Here is an 18,784-nt window from a genome sequence, read left to right as displayed (position 1 = left end):
CCATGTGCATATTGGCAGCACTAATTGGACTCAGGGGATTATTTAAAAATAAAGAGAAGACAGGAAGCCAGCAGGAAATACATTGGGAGAAGGCCAGGAGTTTGTGGGAGGGAGCGCTGGGTAAAAATGATTGGGATGCATTGTATACACCTATGAAATTTTCTAAGATTGAATTTAAAAATATTTAAAAATCTGGTTATCAGGCTTGAGTAACTGAGAAAGTAGGATGCTGAGATATAAAACCAATGGGATAGGATGGAGAGTCAAAAAGGTCCTGAAGATCTCCACAGAACAGGGGATTCTTCCAAGCAAATGGTACCAGGATAACTAATCAGTTGCTTGAAAGAAGATGGATCCTCATCTGATGTCCCATATAAAAACTAACAAGAATAAATTCATGACCAGAGTGGGAGGCTGAAAACTGTCGAATTCCCAGAAGGAAGCACACAATCCAATTCTATAGCTGCAGTTCCAGGGCATCTGGTTCAGTCTTCTGGCCTCCGAAACTATTTTACCTCTAATGTGTGTGCATCATACTCACAGAGAAGTAAATAAAGAAATTAATAACTTTAAAATAAAAACCACTAACAGAGTAATAGGACAAACCACAGGAAGACATTTTATGTATTAAGAGATTTAATCTGTTAATAACTTAATATTATTCAGGGATTTGGAGAGATGGCTCTTCCACAGGACCCAGGTTCAATTCACAGCACCTACATGACAACTCATAGTCAAAATGTTGGCTCAATGTTTCAAGATTAAAATGGTTTTGGAGATGGGTTGTGATGATAGTTTTAAGCAGCATAAGTCTACTTACTATCATGTAATTTTTAGAAAAAATTATGTTTATTTTGTACCATAAAAAGTGGACCATATACTGAGAAAAAGAGGGGGTTTATCTGATGAGGGATGGAAGGAGAGAGAGAGAGAGAGAGAGAGAGAGAAAGAGAGAGAGAAAGAGAGAGAGAAAGAGAGAGAGAAAGAGAGAGAGAGAGAAAGAATGTGCATTGGGTAAAAATTACCAAAATTCATTCCATATATTCATGAAAAGTATCAAAGAATAAAATGGGCTGAGATGAATATAATTCTTGTAAATGTACATATATACAATCTTTGATTAAATATAAGACCAGGGAGTCTTGATAGAATGTCTCCAATCTCCTGTTCTTCTTTAGCTGTGGCAGAATTAATAGAAAACTGAGAGACACATATTCGGGTTCAACCTTCAGGTCCCCAAAGCAAAACAGTCAGCTTTTACCTCTTTCTCAATCTGAAATGGCAATCCTGCCCCCAGGAATCCTCAGAATGAGACTGAGTTGAGACCTATGTCCTCCCGTTTTAGAATCCTCTCTATTACTGGGATTAAAGCTGTCACCTCTACTGACCAGTTTCTATGGCAAACTAGTGTGGCTACTGGGATTAAAGGTGTATGCTGCCATTGCCTGGTCTATAAGACAGACGAGTAGGGCTGTTTTACTCTCTGAACTTCAGGCAAGCTTTATTTATTAAAATACAAGTTAAATACCATTACATTTAGCCCCACAAGGAGCCTCAACCCATTTTAACTGAGTTCCAGAGGTGTCTGCTCCAGTTTAACAGGAACAGACATGTCTCTTGTCCAGCTGCTGTTGCCCTTCCATCTCCAGAGATACTGATAAACTCATTGCTGAGTTTGACAAGACAGGAAGAACTGGATGCTTTTAGTTATTTTCTGTAAGGCAACAAAAGTTAGTATTGTGGGAATGGGCAGGAGTTGCCTCTCTACTGTTACTCCTGTTTGTTGCCAATCAAGGCTGGGAGGGAAGCATGTTAGAAGGGCACAGGGAGTCCCCTAAAGTCTATTTTGTTCCTGACTTGTATTGAATCTCCTTCTCCCATAAGGATAATGTCTCTATCTTTCTCTTCACCATCTGATACCAGAAATATGTGGGCTTATTTTTTAATAGGTAGAGGATAATTCATGAAGTACCTGGCATGCAAGAATGAGGTTTCAAGTTCAGATCCCCAACACACAAACAAAATGTAGAAAAGAGAAACACATTTGCAATTGCCATTTGGGAAGGGGAATGGATGTTCCCCACCATTGTCTGATCAGCAAATAGCAGGCAGTATTGTGATAATTAAACAAAATAAACACAAACGGTTAGGCGGATGATTTTTCCTGTTGTAAGTAATAATAAATGCCAGTCACTCTCAAATAAATGCGACCCAGCGTTGTTTTCTTCCAGATTAGATTTTCACACTACTCTGTCTTCCTATATATCCTTGACCCATGGAAATCACTTAGCAGTTAGTTGTTTGGCACTGGGGTGCATCCAGTGCACTAGCTTGCTACTTCTTTGTTCTGTTTAAACGGGTGGATTAGAGCAAAGCCCCTGTGAATAGTTCGGACATCATTCTGTGTGTGCATAGACATTTACCTCCTCTTTTATCACAGCTTCCAGCTGTGTTCCAGGGAGAAAACGAGAACGTTAGCATGCAGGAGAAGCAAGGCAGGGCACGAGGCTGAACCTTTTCTCTACCTAATGATGTGGATAGCAGATCCCATACTTCAGGAGAGAAACAGGGGGCTTGTCTTTTTGAGGCAGAAGCATAATGTTCAGGCGAATGTGCATCATATCATGTTTTCTAAAGCACGTCGAGAGGACTGAAACTGAAGTAAAATGCTTACAGAGTAACATCTGTTCTCATGGGTTCTTTGACCTGCTTTCAACCCAGAGAAGTAAAATCGCAGCAACAGTTTAACGGGGATGGTCTGTCGGGTATGGGTCTGTGGCTCTCACACAGAAGTGAGCAAGCCACCGTCTGTGCAGACAGGTGGCAAGAATTAAGTGGGGGGAAGATTGAATAAACAGAATGCAAAATTAGGAAAAGTCAGCAAAAGGAAAGCTGCAACCGGAGGTAAGTACAGAAATATGTGTTTCAGCAACTCTAATCATTTCCACGCTTCACATGTGACTGCCAACTGTCAACATGTTCAACCCTGGTAACAGAAAGCACTGTTTCTCTTGTGCCCCCATGATGGACTACTGAAGGTTGGCTGAGGCCATTTTGATCACTGTATTCATAACACTCCATTTATTCAGCCTTAGGTGAATAAAGGTTAGGTCTTGTGATTTAAGAGCGACACTTCAGCTTCATAAATTATTTTTATTAAAAATGTTAAAAGTGGGTCAGTGAGATGATTCACTGAGTAAAGGGGTTCATGTTATGATTGATTTATTGGGGAGGAAGAGACAGGTAGACACTTGGGGCTTGCTGGAGGGTAAGAGAGAGACTCTCAAGAAATTGTGGCCAGTAAAAGGAATGATACCTGCTACCCACCATTCACACACACGCATGTACCTGCCCAGGTCTACAAAACACACACCCTTCAAGCTCTCTAGAAAGACCACTGGTGCATGAATAGAAGAAAGCAATGAACAACATTAGGTCCACTCAGTAACCAGTGTTACAAAGATTGATTGACTTGGGACTCTACCTCAGTAGTACTAACTATTGCTCTGCAATGGAACCTGAAAGGGTTAAATATCCTGAGGACAGTCTTCTGCTTAGGTCAGCCTGAGGTTTTGTTTTTGTTGTTGTTTTTGTTTTTTGTTTTTAAGTCTTGGTCAAATCCTAAGAGCCCAATTCTCTTATTTACAGGATCACATACTGGGTCGTTATTCAAAGTAAGTTTCTCTAGGTTCAGCCTGCCTGACAGTGTTTGATTCTTTAGATATTTGGAGCGTGTATGTTTTTTTCAGGCTTCAAATGAAGAAAACAAAATTTCAAACAACTGATGTAAGTAGCCCAAACATTTGGCAATAATGATTTTGTTAACCATGATCAAATGTGGACTGAGGACAGTAGTTTAAGGGAAACAATCACAGCTTGCTTTAAAATGCACTTTCTGGCCGGTCAACGGGCTCTGTGGGTAAAGATGTTTGCTGCCAAGTCTGATGAGCCAAGTTAAACCCCAGGGACCCACATAGTACAAGGAGAGGACTTGTTCTCAACAACTCAAGCTGTCCTTGTCTTTTGAAAGGAATGCACCACTGTACCATGTGTCACTCTCCTCCACACACAAGTAAATAATAAATGTGATTTTAATACTTTAAAAACTTATGCTTAACACATTTGCATTCTCATATGGAGTGATAGACTATAAATAGAAGACTTAAAGCTTGTCCATGTTGGCAGAACTCTCTCATACAATGAGTTGATCCGTGTGAAGGCTGATAAGTATATCCCCAATGAAAGACTTGAAGATTCACTGGTGATTTATGGTTCTTCTAATGCCTACATTATTCTTCTCTGCCATCTCAGACTGATCTGCCACCAGCTCACATCTCTCCCCTTAGTGAAAAGACTTTCTACAATACATCCTAGTAAGAGCATGCATGCATTTTTCCTGTCAAGCATTTCCTGACTGAACCCTAACTCCTGAGGTGTCACGCAAAATCCTTTTCTCCAAAAGAAACATAACCTGAGTAGGTGGCAAATAGTTGGTCACCAGATACACTGCAGCATTCTTAGAAGGTAGCATTTCTAAAGCTGTTACTGTTGTCTTGTTTGCCATTGAAGAACTTGACCTAGACACTCACATACTTAAAATTCTTTGTGCTGAACTTTCTCATATGAGGGAATGAAAATGGATGACAAGGGTGTAGAGGAACTTTTTTAGTTACAAATAACATCTTTCTTAAGGAAAAATAATCACTGACAGCACACATACTGTAGATAGTCTATATCCCCTACCCCAAATTTCAGCTTTTTTTTCTTTTTATTTTGGCATCCAGAAAATACTTTTTCTGTGAATTAGAAGCTGGTATATATTGACCACACATTCAGTTCTTGGCCAGAATAGATGTTATGATTGCTTTTGGATTCCTTACCTTGTTTTCCACAAAAGGATGGACTGCCATCTTAGAAACTGTAAGCCAAATAAATCCTTTTCTTCCATCTGTTATTTTTGTGGCAGAATGTTTCAACACAGTAACAGAAATGAAATTTAGAGTACAGCAGTTAAGGAAGTTACCCAGCTTTGGTCAAATCTAGTTTCCACACAGATTCCCAGGGGACTAGACCCACTCGCATATGCACATGCATGCCATGTATGCCCCCTGCACAAAACAGGTGGTTTAAAAATGAAGAACAAATCAAAGGCTACAGTGTGTCCAGGTTCTAGAGGTGTGTTTGAACCAAGTGAAAGATTTCAGTAGGATTGTACCACAGTCTCATTTTGTCATCAGCCTCGAGTCGATTGTGCCACAGTTTGCCAATCTATAGAACAATCATTTGGAGGGTTAAGGTTTTCCATCTTGCAGCATTTGATACGTACAAAGCACTCATATGCTTTCCCTTACTACCTACCCAGAAATAGAGCACAGGGATAGTGGCTTATCATGCTGTCTAGCTGATCTATGCCCTTTAAAAAACAGAACCTTTCCTCATAACTGCTTACAGTCAGTTACATCGCATCTCAGACAGAACACAGAACACAGCTAAACCAACTGCGTGACTGTGTAATCATTAACTTCTTTTTTCAATCAGCAGAGTTTTTGATAGGATTCAAAAATTAGAGAATTATAGGATGCTTAAGAAATACTTCAACCTCCCCAAAAAGAAAAAAAAAAAATACTGTCTCGTTTTCTCTGAATTTAGCCTTAAATTTAGCTATAAGTTTTTTTTATTGTTATTTTGTGAGCATATGTGTTTGTGTGTGTGCATGGGAGATAAAGGTACATGTTTGTGTGTGAGGTCACCCATGCATACAGGTACAAACACCTACACATGAGGAAGCCAGAGGAGAGCATCATTTGTCCCACTGTATCATCTTCACTTTGTTCCTTTCAGGCAGGTTCTCTCACAGAAACTGGAGCCAGTGCTTTGCAGCTACCCTTGTGCATTCAGCAAGTCAACGCAATCTTCCTGTGTTTGCTTCTCTGGGTTTTGGGGTTAAAGGCAAGCATGGGCATCAGGATTTAAACTCCTTTCTTCATACTTGTGAAACACATGCCCTTAACCATTTATCCACCCATCATTCTGGTACCTATTTCTGCTTTTCTGATATTGGTAACTATATCCTATAGACATTCTAAAAGGTATTTCTGCTCTTCATCTCATGGTCCAATTACCTTTGAGAATTTGAAATTCAATCATTCTTGTTGTCACTTCTTTCAATGTTTTTTTTTTAAATCAATGCAGCATTTCCTCCAATTTATTCAACTAAATCAATTTTCTGTTCAATTACATCTTACCTTATGATTTAATTACATACTTGTTGGAGTGCAGTGATCAATTCTTCTCTTTAGGGATTTAATTGAAATATACATAAATTGATAAATGTATGCCATTATGCATTTGAAGAGTCACAGCATCTGTTGTTTAAAAGTGTGAATTAATTTGTCAGACAACAAAGCCTTCACAGCTACTTTATATACTTATGTTCACAACTATAGCATCAGTATTCTCTTTTTTGTCTTTTAAGTATCACAGTTTTTTCCTCTTCTATATTCAATGATATGTTTCAATGTATTTTTCTTTAAATAGTGTCAGTGGCCCATGTGGGATGGTTGTGTCAGGGGTGAGAAATAGGCAATGGGAAATTGTCTGAGCAAGTGTTCATGTCTACGAGCATATGGGCACATGATGACTGTGGAGGCCAGAGTTTGATGGCAGGTGTCTTCCTCAACATGTTTTGAAGGTTGAGTCACTCACTGAACATGGAGCTCTCTGATTCTGCTCTAGGGTTCCTGTTGTTTGAACCTCAACACCTCTGGAGCTACAGATACAAGGACTAACTAAGTATGTGGGTTCTAAGAATCAAACTCATGTCCTCATGCTTGTGGGACAAGCTGTTAACAGATTAAGCCATATTCCCTTTTTCTTTAGTCATCTTGGTTGTGCACATATTATAGTTGTCTTGAAGGTAAGAAACAGGCTTAAGCTGCTAAAGAGGTAGAGCAGTAGGCAAGAGCACAAGCTGCTCATGCATGGAGGTCTAAGTTTGAATCCCTAGCATGCAAAACACTGTCCATGGCTATGTGTGCCTGGAACCCCAGAGTGGTGGTGGGGGATGAAGTCAGGAATGTCACTGGGGCTTGCCAGCTGCCAGGGTGATGGGTTCAGTGAGGCACTCTTTCTCAAAGGAGGAAGATGCACAGTGATAGAGCAGGACAACTTCTGTTCTCCTATAGGCCTCTACTCATTCATGTTTCCACAGACGTGTGTGTACACAACTCTGTCTCCCCCCCACATACACACACACACACACACACACACACACACACACACACCATGCTGCCAACAGATAGGCAAGTTACAGCATTCCTTTTTCTGTTCATTTGGTAGTTGACTATTGTGCATCACGGTGGCAGTCTGTTGATTTTGAACAGCAAACACAATTGTTATTGGAATAGTATCAAGTAACTTTATAATGACTAAACTTTAGATATTATCCATGAAAGATTTGGGGATGATATCAAAACATCTAAGCTAAGGATAATACCAACTCTACCAATAGACAGTCCAACAATTAGCATAGAATTTTTGAATGAAAAGCCAAGGCTCAAATCATAATTAAATATGCAGAATTCATTATATCTATAATTTATAAGTTCAATGAGGCATTATCTAAATCATGATTAAGGAAATATCACTGTGAAATTTGAGGTCATTTAATTAGTGATGTCAAAATTAAAAGATTTGAGAGAAAAAGAGATGCTTATGATTAAGTAAGGGTTGATCTCTTTCAAGTGAACAATTGGAAACCATGGATCTGAAGATTCTTCCTATTTACAAAGGATAAGTGACCTTGACAAAGCTGCTGTGTACAGGAATAAGGATTTCATAAAGAAGAGCATTTGTTACAACTTCAAACAGGATGGCAGTCGCAGTGGTTACCACTGTCCTAACCTATGGCCATTATTAGCCTAAGGGATTCTTTTCAGGGCTAAGGATGCAGTTTCCTGGTTGACAACACTCAGTGCTCTTTCAGAGGCCCTGGCTTTGGTTCCTAGCACCCATATGGTTCCTCACAACAACTCCACGTCCTGGGCATTTCTTCATAACTCTACAACCACATGGCATGTACATGGTGCAATACATACATGTAGCCAACATCTTGATATACATAAAACAAATAAGAACTGAACCAGTTACCTGGGCTGGAGTGGGCCTGAGAAAGCAAGCTCCACAAGTGTGGGAGCCTATCCATTCCAGGGACATTGGCAGATCAGGCCTGAGCCAGCAAATTGGTCCAGAGCAGACCTGAGACAGTGAACTCTACCAGAACAGATACAGGGGAGTAACCGCTGAGTGAGTAAGCCAAAGATAGAGACCCCCGAGGGTTTAGATGTGAATCTGGGACCTTCAAGGGAGTAGACCTAAGCCAGGACCCCTGTGGTTCTGGGCATTGGTCTAGGACTTCCAATGAGCCAAGTCTGAGCCAAGACCTCTGCTGGCCTGGCCGTGAATCTGGGACCTCTGAGGGAGTAGGAAGGAACCAGAGATCTCTGCAGATCCAGGTGTGAGTCTGGGACCTCTGAGGGAGTAAGCCTGAGCCAGGTCCTCTGCGGGTCTGGGCACACCGAGCCTTGGAACTCCGAGGGAGTAGGTTAGAGCCTTTGCAGGACCAACCCCAAGCTAGGGACCTAAACAGAAACTGATCCAGACCAGGATTTACAAAAACAGGTCAGAGCTGACAACCTAGGCTAGAACAGTTTTGAGACAGCAAATTGCAAGGGAGCAGAACCAATCCCGGAAGCCCTGAGCAATCTCCAGGAACACAGAGTGACCAATGGGGTTAACTAGAACTGTGGCACTGACTGTATTATGAGGAACAACCATCTGAGCCTTAGATTCAGTGGCACCTAGATGATTAATCAAAAGAATCGCAGACAGCCCCAACCATACCTGTTAGAGGAAAAGATGAGTAGAAAAGGTAAGAACATATGCAACACCACAAAGAGCAACACGACACCAGTAAAACTTAAAGACACTACAACATCAAGACTTGAATAGCCAAATATAGATGAAGCAGGAAAAAAAATGACCTTAAAAGTAACTTCAGAAGAATGTTTGAAACTCTTAAAGAGGAAATGAGAAATTCCCTCAAAGAAATGGATGAAAAGAAAAACAAAAAAATGTCAGACATCGGCAAATACCTTAGAGGAAACCAAGAAAAATCAAACATATTGAAGAAGCTATTTAAGACTTGAAAACTGAAATAGAGACAATGAAGACAACAAAAGCCAAGGGAATTATAGAAACAGAAATCATGAGAAAACAAACAGGAACCACAAACACAAGCATGAACAGCAGAATACTAGAAACTTGAAAGAGAATCTCAAGCACTGAAGATACAATAGAGGAAATAGATGCATCAGACAAAGAAAACACTAAATCTAACAAAAGATTAATCCAAAGCATCCAGGAAATATGGGATACCATGAAAAGGTCAAACATGAGAATAAGAAGTATAGAAGAAGGAGAACTTCAACTCAAAAGCACAGAAAATATATTTAACAAAATCATAGTAAAAACCTTTCCAATCTAAAGAAAGATATGCCTATAAAGATACAAGAAGCTTACAGACACCAAATAGACTGCATTCAAAAAAGATCCACTTGCTACATAATAATCAAAGCACTAAACATAGAGTAAAGAAAAAATATGAAGAGCTGCAAAGGAAAAAGGCCAAGTAACATATAAAGGCAGATCTATCAGAATTTCACCTGACTTATTATTGGAGACAATGAAAGCCAGATATTAAGAGATTAAGGATGCCAACCCAGACTACTATATCTAGCAAAACTTTCAATACCATAGAAGAACAAAACAAGGTACTCCATGACAGAACCAGATTTAACCAATATCTAGCCACAAAATCCAGCCCTATACAATATACTAAAATAAAAACTCGAACCTATGGAAGTTGGCTACATCAACAAAAACAGACAATTGATGGTCTCATAGCAGCAAATCCCAAAGAAGGGGAAAAAGCACAAATTAACATCACCAACAATGAAAATTAAATTAACAGGAGATAGCAATCACTGTTCATTAATATCCCTTAATATAAATGGACTCAACTCACCTATAAAAAGGCACAGGCTAACAGATTGGATACAAAAACAGAATCTATCCTTCTTCTGCATACAAGAAATACATCTAAACCTCAAATACAGACAATTAACAGAGAAAGAATAAGGTGGCTAATGAGTTTTTCTGTTAATTGTCTCCCCTCAGAAATACTAAGTTGAAAAGTTTAATGTACAATCAAATGTGTTAAAAATTAATTTGAAAGCAAAACAGCCACTCTTGGAATAGCAAAATGAAATAATATATTGAAAAAAGAAAGAAGAAAAGAGTTGTCTATATCACCTACTTCCCTACTCCAAGTGGCCAAGCTTAGAGAGAGATGCCTCATTCTAGGGGGAGGAAAAATAGTTAAGTCTACAAGTTCTATTTGTAGCCCAGAACTGAGAAAAGCCCTATGAATGAGGTCATTAGCATCCTTGTCATAGACCTGGCCATATGTTCTTTCCTTCTGAGATTACACAGACCTCTTAAAAGAAAATGGTGTGTGTTCAAAGTAATTTTTAAGTGGCTTCTTTTTACATATATGAAGCTTTTGAAAATTCAAAAGAAAAGCATCCAAGCTAAATAAACTAGTAAAAATAATGAAAGGGATTACATGATCAAATATTAAATGACCAGTATGAGAGATCAGGTGATGGAGTTATTAAGTGATAATGTGAAATCTCTAAAGAGCTGGAATTGAAGGATGATTTGAAATAGATAAAAAGTCCAAGTAGGACCTGGAGTATGTGTGAGTAGGTATGGTAAGTAAATCAGAATGGAAAGGCAATATATGATGTGGGGACCTGCAAAAAAGACAGATGACACAGATAATCTTGTCTGTTATTGATTGAATACAAGCTTGGGAATATGTGTTGAATGCTAATCTTTAATTTTAGGGATCAAAAAAATCTTTGTTTCATGAAAGACAAGAAAAACTAACTAGGTAGAACGGGATGGCATATGTAGTGGCTGAGAATTTGTCTTATTGCTAACAACTATTCTGGGTATAACATTATAAAGAATAGTATTAATACAGGAAACACAGAGGCAGGATGGCAGGAATGAGCATATGCTACATTAGTCATTTTTTCTTGCTTTCATATATGAAAATTACCAGACAAAGCAGTTTAAGAGGGAGGGTTTGTTCTGGCTTACAATTCCAGGAGGGCAGAATTTACCATGGAAGGGAAGTATGCTGGGAGGAGCAGGGGACTTGCTGATCAATCTGAATCCATAGTCAGGAAGCAGTGAATGAACAAGTAGGGCTAGTCTCTAAAACCTTAAGGACCATCTCCAGTGATCCAAGTCCTCTAGCCATGCCTCATGTCCTAAAGATTCCTTAACCTTCTCAAACAGCACCCATGGCTGTTCTAACACAGGAGTTTGTACAGGAAATTTCACGTTCTGATAATAACCTAGGCATATGGAATTTGGAGACTGTGTGTAGCTAAAGTTACAGTGCATTCACGTTAAACCTACTGAGTTTAGTGTACAGGTTTTTTAAAAAAAATTGACTCGAATCAGTATAGCAAGGTATCAGTAAAATGATCACTCAGAGAAAAGATGGTAGGGAAAAGCTGAAGCCCATAGCTGATCTTTGAAGGGTTCCTCTTGGAGGATGGGACCTGTAGAGATGTTTGAAGAATGAATACCTAAGTAAAGCAAAGGCTCTGTTCATCTCAACAGAGATGTGACATCTCTGTGTCGAGCAATTGAATGTAGGGGAAACTCGGGATTGAAGGGGTAATTGCAAGTGCAGGGCGGTGTTGGCAGTTCCAGTTTCAGGAGAGAAGGCCACAACTATACTGCAGGAGGTGTGCAGACTAGCATGGGCAGTGGGCACAAGAACACAGAAATATTTTGCATAACAAAGTTTATAGTTATGTAAAAGCTTTATTGACCAAGTGGGAAAATTCGGGACAGAGAAGACTTAAATAAACAGGTTTATGATACTTTTCAATGGAGAGAAGTATATTCACTAAAGTATGTATGAGTGAAATGTCACAAGCACAAGAAATCAAAGATATTTAAGAATCCAGAGTGCATGGATTTAGTTGAGGGGAGTGTTTTGTTTTTTTTTTTCTTGTTTTTTAACAAACGTACAAAATTTCCCCTCCCCAAAGGTTTGTTGGGTGATTTAGGGGGTGGGAGGCAAGGATGTGGATTTAACAAAGCTTTGAAGTAGATAAAAAGATGAAGCTATTTCTTGTGGATGTGGGCTGCTGAATTGATGAGGACCTGTGGCCCTGCTGCAAGGAGTGTTTTTTGCTAGGAGGATGGGCATCCTGCTGTGTTCCAATCATGAACGGCTCTGGATTCTTGATTGATCCTTGAGATGCTTAATTAAGGAACAGAACCTTAACTCAATATTTAATAAATCATTTGTGAAATTGTTTGACTTTTTCTGTGAAAACAGGCCATTTTGTCATTCTATAATTCTTAGCTTTGATTTCCCAGGATATTGGTTCTGTGTTTTCTTTAACAATATAGGAGAATTCAAAATGTTTATCTTATACATATTACAATATACTATTTTAAGATCATATTTGGATTCAAATGCCTCAGAAAACCTTGGAATCTCTTTTTATGCCCTTATTTTTTTCAGTTTTTAAAGAATTGTTTATAGACAGATTTAATATTATTCTTCAATATTAAGCAAGCAAATTATCTTTGCTAAACTAAACACATGCTTACATTTTTAGTAAGTAATAAAATAACCTCAACTAATGAGGTGACTTTATGCTAATATACACAGAGAATAGAGTTTTTTCAACTGTCAGCTTAGCATTAAGCCACCATGATAACATGTTAATGGATGGGGCTTTCTTTTCTGATACTATCTGAGAGAACATCATTTTAAAAATTTAGGGCATCTGGAAGGAGGGAATATTTATATTCTGTATTGGTTACTTTCCACATTTCTGTGTGAAAATAGCTATAAAAAAGCAAATTAAGGAAGATAGTGTTTTGTTCGGTCCATAGCTGAAGGCTACAATCCACCACGCTGAAGAAAACATAATGGCAGGAGGATGAGGCAGCTGGTCATATTGCATCCACAGTCAGGAAACAGAGGGAAATGTATGTTCACAGTAAAGAGTTTCTCCTTTTTTTCAATTGTTCCAGTCAATGGTGTGGTGCTATCAACATTTAAAATGTGTCTTCTCAATTAATTTAATCTAGAATAGCCCTCATAGATGTGGTCAGAGTTTTGTGTTCAAAGTTATTCCAAATCTGTTCAAGTTTATGATTGGTATAAGCTATCAAATTTCCATCTCTGTCTTTTTGACATTCAACCATATCACTTTTAAGCCAACGTTTTCCATACTTTGCTCCCATAGGTTCATAATTAATTCCATAACACAATATGCATAAAATCACCATGTATTTTTAATAGAACAAACCTGTATAAACATTTAAAGTAGGAGTCCCTTCTGAGATATGAAATAATCTTTTAAACCTGAGCTATAGAATCAAGAGCAAGTTACAGTGTTTCAATATGCAATGGCATAGAAGAACATCCCCATTGCACAAGGGTGGAATAAAAAAAAGGCAAGGAAAGATTAAACAAGCAAGAACCAAACCCAACAGGGAAAACTCTAAATACTTCAGACTCATGAAGGAATTGTCTGTGCTCCAAAAGGCTTAGGTAACCTCTTCAATCTAACTCTGATAACTCCGTCACATATCGTGTCTCTCTTGGGTCAACTTCCAGCTTTCTTCCATGCCTTCAGTTTTTCTCAGTATCCTCCCATGATTATGGTATTATTGACAGTCTAGTGTCTACATTTCAACTTAGGCTTTGTCTTTATAACTTCTTGCAGTGCCAGCCCACTCCACTGAATCCTTTCAGAGAATCTAATTCTATAACACATAAGTGTTCTCAGCCGCCTTTGGGAAGCATTCTGTGTATGCCTCTATGATCCCCTACTCTTACAGCTTTTGTGTCTGTTAGTCGAGTGTTCCCTTGATGGTGATGTCATATTCTCCTGTCAGGATGGCATATAGCCTTGTCCCCACCGGACAAAAGTAGCTTCTTTCTGCCTAGATGGCTGATATTTTTTTTTTTTGGAGCAGGTAATATTTCAGTTCAGGATGTCTGCTACCAAAGTGATATGTTTCCTTCAAATTCAGAATATTTAACTGGTGCACTCTCACCATGGTATACCATTCCTATTATCTGTGGCTTTGAATGTGTTCAGACTTCTTTCCTAGAAAAACCTGACTTTTTAAAATTTCTCTTCTTTCTATCCCACTATAGATATAAAAAGCAGTGATCCTTAGCATGCCACAGCCTGGATGCAATGTTATCTTAACATTTCCTCTGCCAAACAATGAGTTCACTTATTTAAAATTCAGCCTCACACAAGTTCTCAGGGTTTGGGCACAATTTAACCACATCCTTTGTTCATATTTGAAAGAATGGCTCTTAGTTTAGTTACTTGAGGATCCCTGTTCCCCTTAAAACCCCACAAGTCAAGCCTTCACGATCCACATTTCTCTTATAGTCTGGTTCTCTAAATTCCTACCAGGATGGCTTGTTGGTATCTTCTTAAAATAGTCTAGGGATTTTCTGATTCAAATTTCAAACCTATTAGACCTTCCTCCTGCAATACTATTTCTAAGGGCTGCAAAGGACATCGTCACAGCCCTAGTCCCAACCAGGTCAGGTTATGTATGAGTTACCCAACCAGGTCAGGTTATGTATGAGTTACCCAACCAGGTCAGGTTATGTATGAGTTACCCAACCAGGTCAGGTTATGTATGAGTTACCCAACCAGGGCAGGTTATGTATGAGTTACCCAACCAGGGCAGGTTATGTATGAGTTACTTTCATCCTTGCTGCATCAGAGAGATTGAAAAGAGAAATTTACAGAACACAGAACTTTTTTCTAACCTGCATTACAGGAGATGCATCCCGTCATGATGGAGAAGTTGCAATCATGGGAGCTGAGGCTCTTCTTGACACCTAGTCAGAATGCAGAAAGAATGAATTCCTATGATCAGCTAACTTTTAATTTTTAATATAATCTTAAACCTTTGGAATGGTGAGTCCTCACAACTTTAAATAACCTAACCTGGAAAATTCCTCGCTGAGTTTTACCTCTAAGGTGTTCCTAGATCCTGTCAATCTGACAAGCAATGTAGACCATAAATGGGTGATATGAATCTGTATTGAGATTGGAGTTTCAATAGCCAGGGAAGTTCTTTCAATGTGATGTTTGAGGCATATTTCATTCAATTTTATAACCAAATTATTTCCCATGCTGGGATCATAATCTTTTATCACATTGAAAGCAAAATTATATAAAATGTTTGCTCTTGACTTTGAGTGGAAGAGGTAGAAATTGCAGGTTTTTACTTAGAAAGTCCTAAACTAGAATATACTGGTATAAATTTCTTCTTTTAAAAATGTCTTAGTTTTATGTCTATGGGTGTTTTGCTGTGCACTATACACATGTGGTATCCATGGGACCCAGATCCTTTGGACATGGAGTTATACTTGCGAGTGCCTTCTGATTGAGGGAGCTGAACCAGGGTCCTCTGAAAGAGAAGCATAAACTTTTAACTGCTGAGCCTTCTCTCCAGCTCCTGCTATGTATTTCTTTTTGTTATTCAAATTATAATGGGAAAAAGGATTGGGCCGATGTGACAGCCATGTTTGTTTATGAGTTTTAGAGACTGCAAATGCAAGCACTTAGGATGGGGGAATAGAAAGTGAAGCTATAGTGTCAAATATTTTCCTTTTAGGGATCTGATTGAGTTGAATATGTGTTTAGGATAATTGGCTCTTAGACTTCAGTGAGCTGAAAAGAAGGAAAGATTATTTAATCAAGGTACCGCAGAAGCATATGTAAAGCTGCGTTTTAAGGGTGCTTGAAGCATACCTAGCTTAATCTTCCCATGTTAAGGTACTCCACTCATTGATGAGCCACTCATATTTCATTTTCTAATATCAAGCAAGGAATGAGGCAGTTTAGGAATGCTTTTTGTCACTGTGTTACTTATTAATCTAGCAAGAGAAGTTCTGAAAGTAGCCAGTGGGTTCTGTCATGAAGTGAGAGGAATGTAAGAACCAGAAAACTAGATTAGAAAGAATGGCTTGAAAACCAATGAACACAGATAGATATTAACTGTTTTTGTATGATTTCATGAGATTTTTATTTTATATTGAGCTAAAGAATTACCTAAGGATTTTAAAAAGAAAAGTTTTTCCTCTAATAAAATGTGAAGACCAGGTGTAAAAATTTGTGGGCATGGTATGAAGGGCTAACAGTATTCACAAATCTCAAATCCAATTATCCAACAAAATTGACTTTAAAGTAATCAATGTTAAGTGTATTCTTTATCTTATCAAGCTTCATTTCCTTCTACTTTGGTTCTAAGAGAAATAATGATTAATATTCCTACCTGTATCCTTAATTAAAAATCCCTCATGTCCTACTTAGGGTTTTCTCTGTGAGAGACCGCATAGCATGAATTATGTTCTTCCTTCCATTGACCTGGGACTGTTCATAGTTGAAGTACACTCTCAGATCTCCTTAATCTCTAGGACCTCAGAAATCTTCCATGTTTAAGATTCCCCTTTTTGTTAGCTTTCTGAGAGGTAAACCACTTTGGGGATTTGGCTGCTATATTTATTTCTTTGATATAAGAGGATGTGCAAGGGTATAGGAATCACTACTGGTGCAGTAAAAGTCTATGGAGTCATTCGTTGAGGGCATGCTATTTAGTTCTTTCTGACAGTCTATGGTGATTTGCTCATGAAAATCAAAGGTGTTCAGAGTAGATCTATCAAAGGGAAAAATACTGAGTGGGATAGGAGTAAAGTTATTTAATCAAGCTCTTGGTCATTGAGCACAAGAAAACAGGAGAACAGATCAGTAAAATATATCAAGCAAGGAACACACCTAGTCTGCCTTGCCTTTTACAGTTTTTAGGAAGAAGGAATAGATGCACCAAAAGGAATAAAAAATACCCCATGAATGCTTAATCTTAATGTGAATATGTCTTTTGTTGTGCAATGTTTATAGGAAAAATAAATGATATAAAGAACCAGTTTATTGGTAGTTGATTTCAGAAGCCCTGTGGGACATTTTTTTTTTTTATTGATTGATGTTTGATGTGGGAGGGGGAGTGTAGCAAGGAGGCGGCTTGTTGGTTCTTGGCCACTCAGCACCAAAACAATCAAACAGAAACTCTATTAATTAAATCACTGCTTGACCGCCTATGTATTAATTTAACCCAATTCTGTTAATCTGTGTATCGCCATGAGGCTGTAGTTTACCAGGAAAAGTTCCATCTGGCTCCAGCAGGGCTGCATGGCTTCGCTGTGACTCCACTCTTCTTTCTCCCAGCATTCAGTCCAGTCCTTCCCACCTAGGTCTGCTCTGCTAAAGGCTCAAAGCAGTTCTTTATTGATTAATGGTAATCACCGAATACAGAGGGAAATCCCACATCAGGGGAGAGCCTAGTCTACTGCAGATTTCCACAGGCAAATCTCAGAGAGACAATTCCACAATAAAAATCACCTTTTTAAACCTATATCTACTAATGTGTCAAGCTGATAAAAATTGACCAACAAATACATACAAGTTAGCTAGAAGCAAAACTATTTTAAATAAAGGTCATTTTCTAAAGTTCTCAAAATGGATTGGATGATATGATAATATCCTGGGTGATTTTGTTCGGCACTCATAAAAAAATCTAGTAAAATACCAGGGAAAGGATTCTCTGACCCCAAGAGGATGCAGCTGAGTTGGAATCATATGGAGCCAGAGGGCTGGAAAGAGGCCCAAGTCTGCAGAAGGGTAGTTCTGCATGGACTGACTTAGCATTGTGAAATTACTGTAAATCATCAGCTCCTGTCAGTTAAACACTGGATTGTAGATAAAAAAAAAAAATGACTTCCTCTAGGAGCTGGGGGGTGTTCTTTCTTCTTCCTTCCTTTCAAATTATGTGGCAGATTGCCTATATTTTAATTAATTTCTATTTGCTAAGCCATGAAAATGAGTAACCCTCTCACTAACCTATGTTCATTGCACAGTGAAGCATGTGTTAGGCAGGTTTCCTGATACTTCCGGAGGATTAATGTGAGCCAAGAGCAAAAATCTGTTGGGGTTATTGAAGGCTGACAATGGTGCTTCTAATGTGTGTTTATAATACACATTTTCTCCCTTACAGATATTTCATTATCCTGATGCATTTGCCAATTTTGGATGTCTTTGTTGTTGCAGATACAGATGTGGTATATAAAACCGACAATGGACACGTTATTAAACTGAATACAGAAACAAATGCTACCACATTGTTATTGGAAAACACAACTTTTGTAAGTAATGAATAATTAATTTTGTTCTGCATTCTAGTGCTCACCAGCAACCTCTCTATTGCTGTGTATGTATCTATAACTCAGCTATAGTTTAGATAGAGAATTGGGGTCGGGGTCTTACAAGATATGGATTAAATGTTCTTCTCACCTGTCCCATCATTTCCCCTCATGGGCAGGTTCAGTTTTTTTTTTTCCATGATAATGCCGAATTTCCCTAGTACATTTGCTGTAGAGATGCCAATTTTTTCTAATGTTTGTTTCTTTTATACCTTAGTCAGGGACAGCTGATAGTGGCTCTGGGGTTTCTTTCTTTCTTTCTTTTTTTTTTTTTTTTTTGGATTTTTGAGACAGGGTTTCTCCGTAGCTTTTTGGTTCCAGTCCTGG

At 38.5% G+C, this 18,784-nt stretch overlaps 1 protein-coding gene across 3 annotated transcripts in view; it reads left to right on the top strand.

Moving 5' to 3' along the window:
• Nucleotides 1–18,784, top strand: part of Dpp10 (dipeptidyl peptidase like 10) — a 1,484,741-nt gene that overhangs the window by 1,101,621 nt on the left and 364,336 nt on the right. For all 3 annotated transcript variants that reach the window (XM_041649248.1, XM_041649247.1, XM_041649249.1), the window contains exon 4: nucleotides 18,306–18,400. In XM_041649248.1, coding sequence (XP_041505182.1) covers nucleotides 18,306–18,400 — 95 coding nt within the window. The remainder of the gene's footprint in view (nucleotides 1–18,305; nucleotides 18,401–18,784) is intronic.

Source organism: Microtus oregoni, unplaced genomic scaffold, assembly GCF_018167655.1.
Source record: "Microtus oregoni isolate MIOR12 unplaced genomic scaffold, Mior012 000003F_ref0000135, whole genome shotgun sequence".
NCBI classification, from domain to species: domain Eukaryota; kingdom Metazoa; phylum Chordata; class Mammalia; order Rodentia; family Cricetidae; genus Microtus; species Microtus oregoni.
This window is presented reverse-complemented; position numbering and strand designations above follow the sequence as displayed.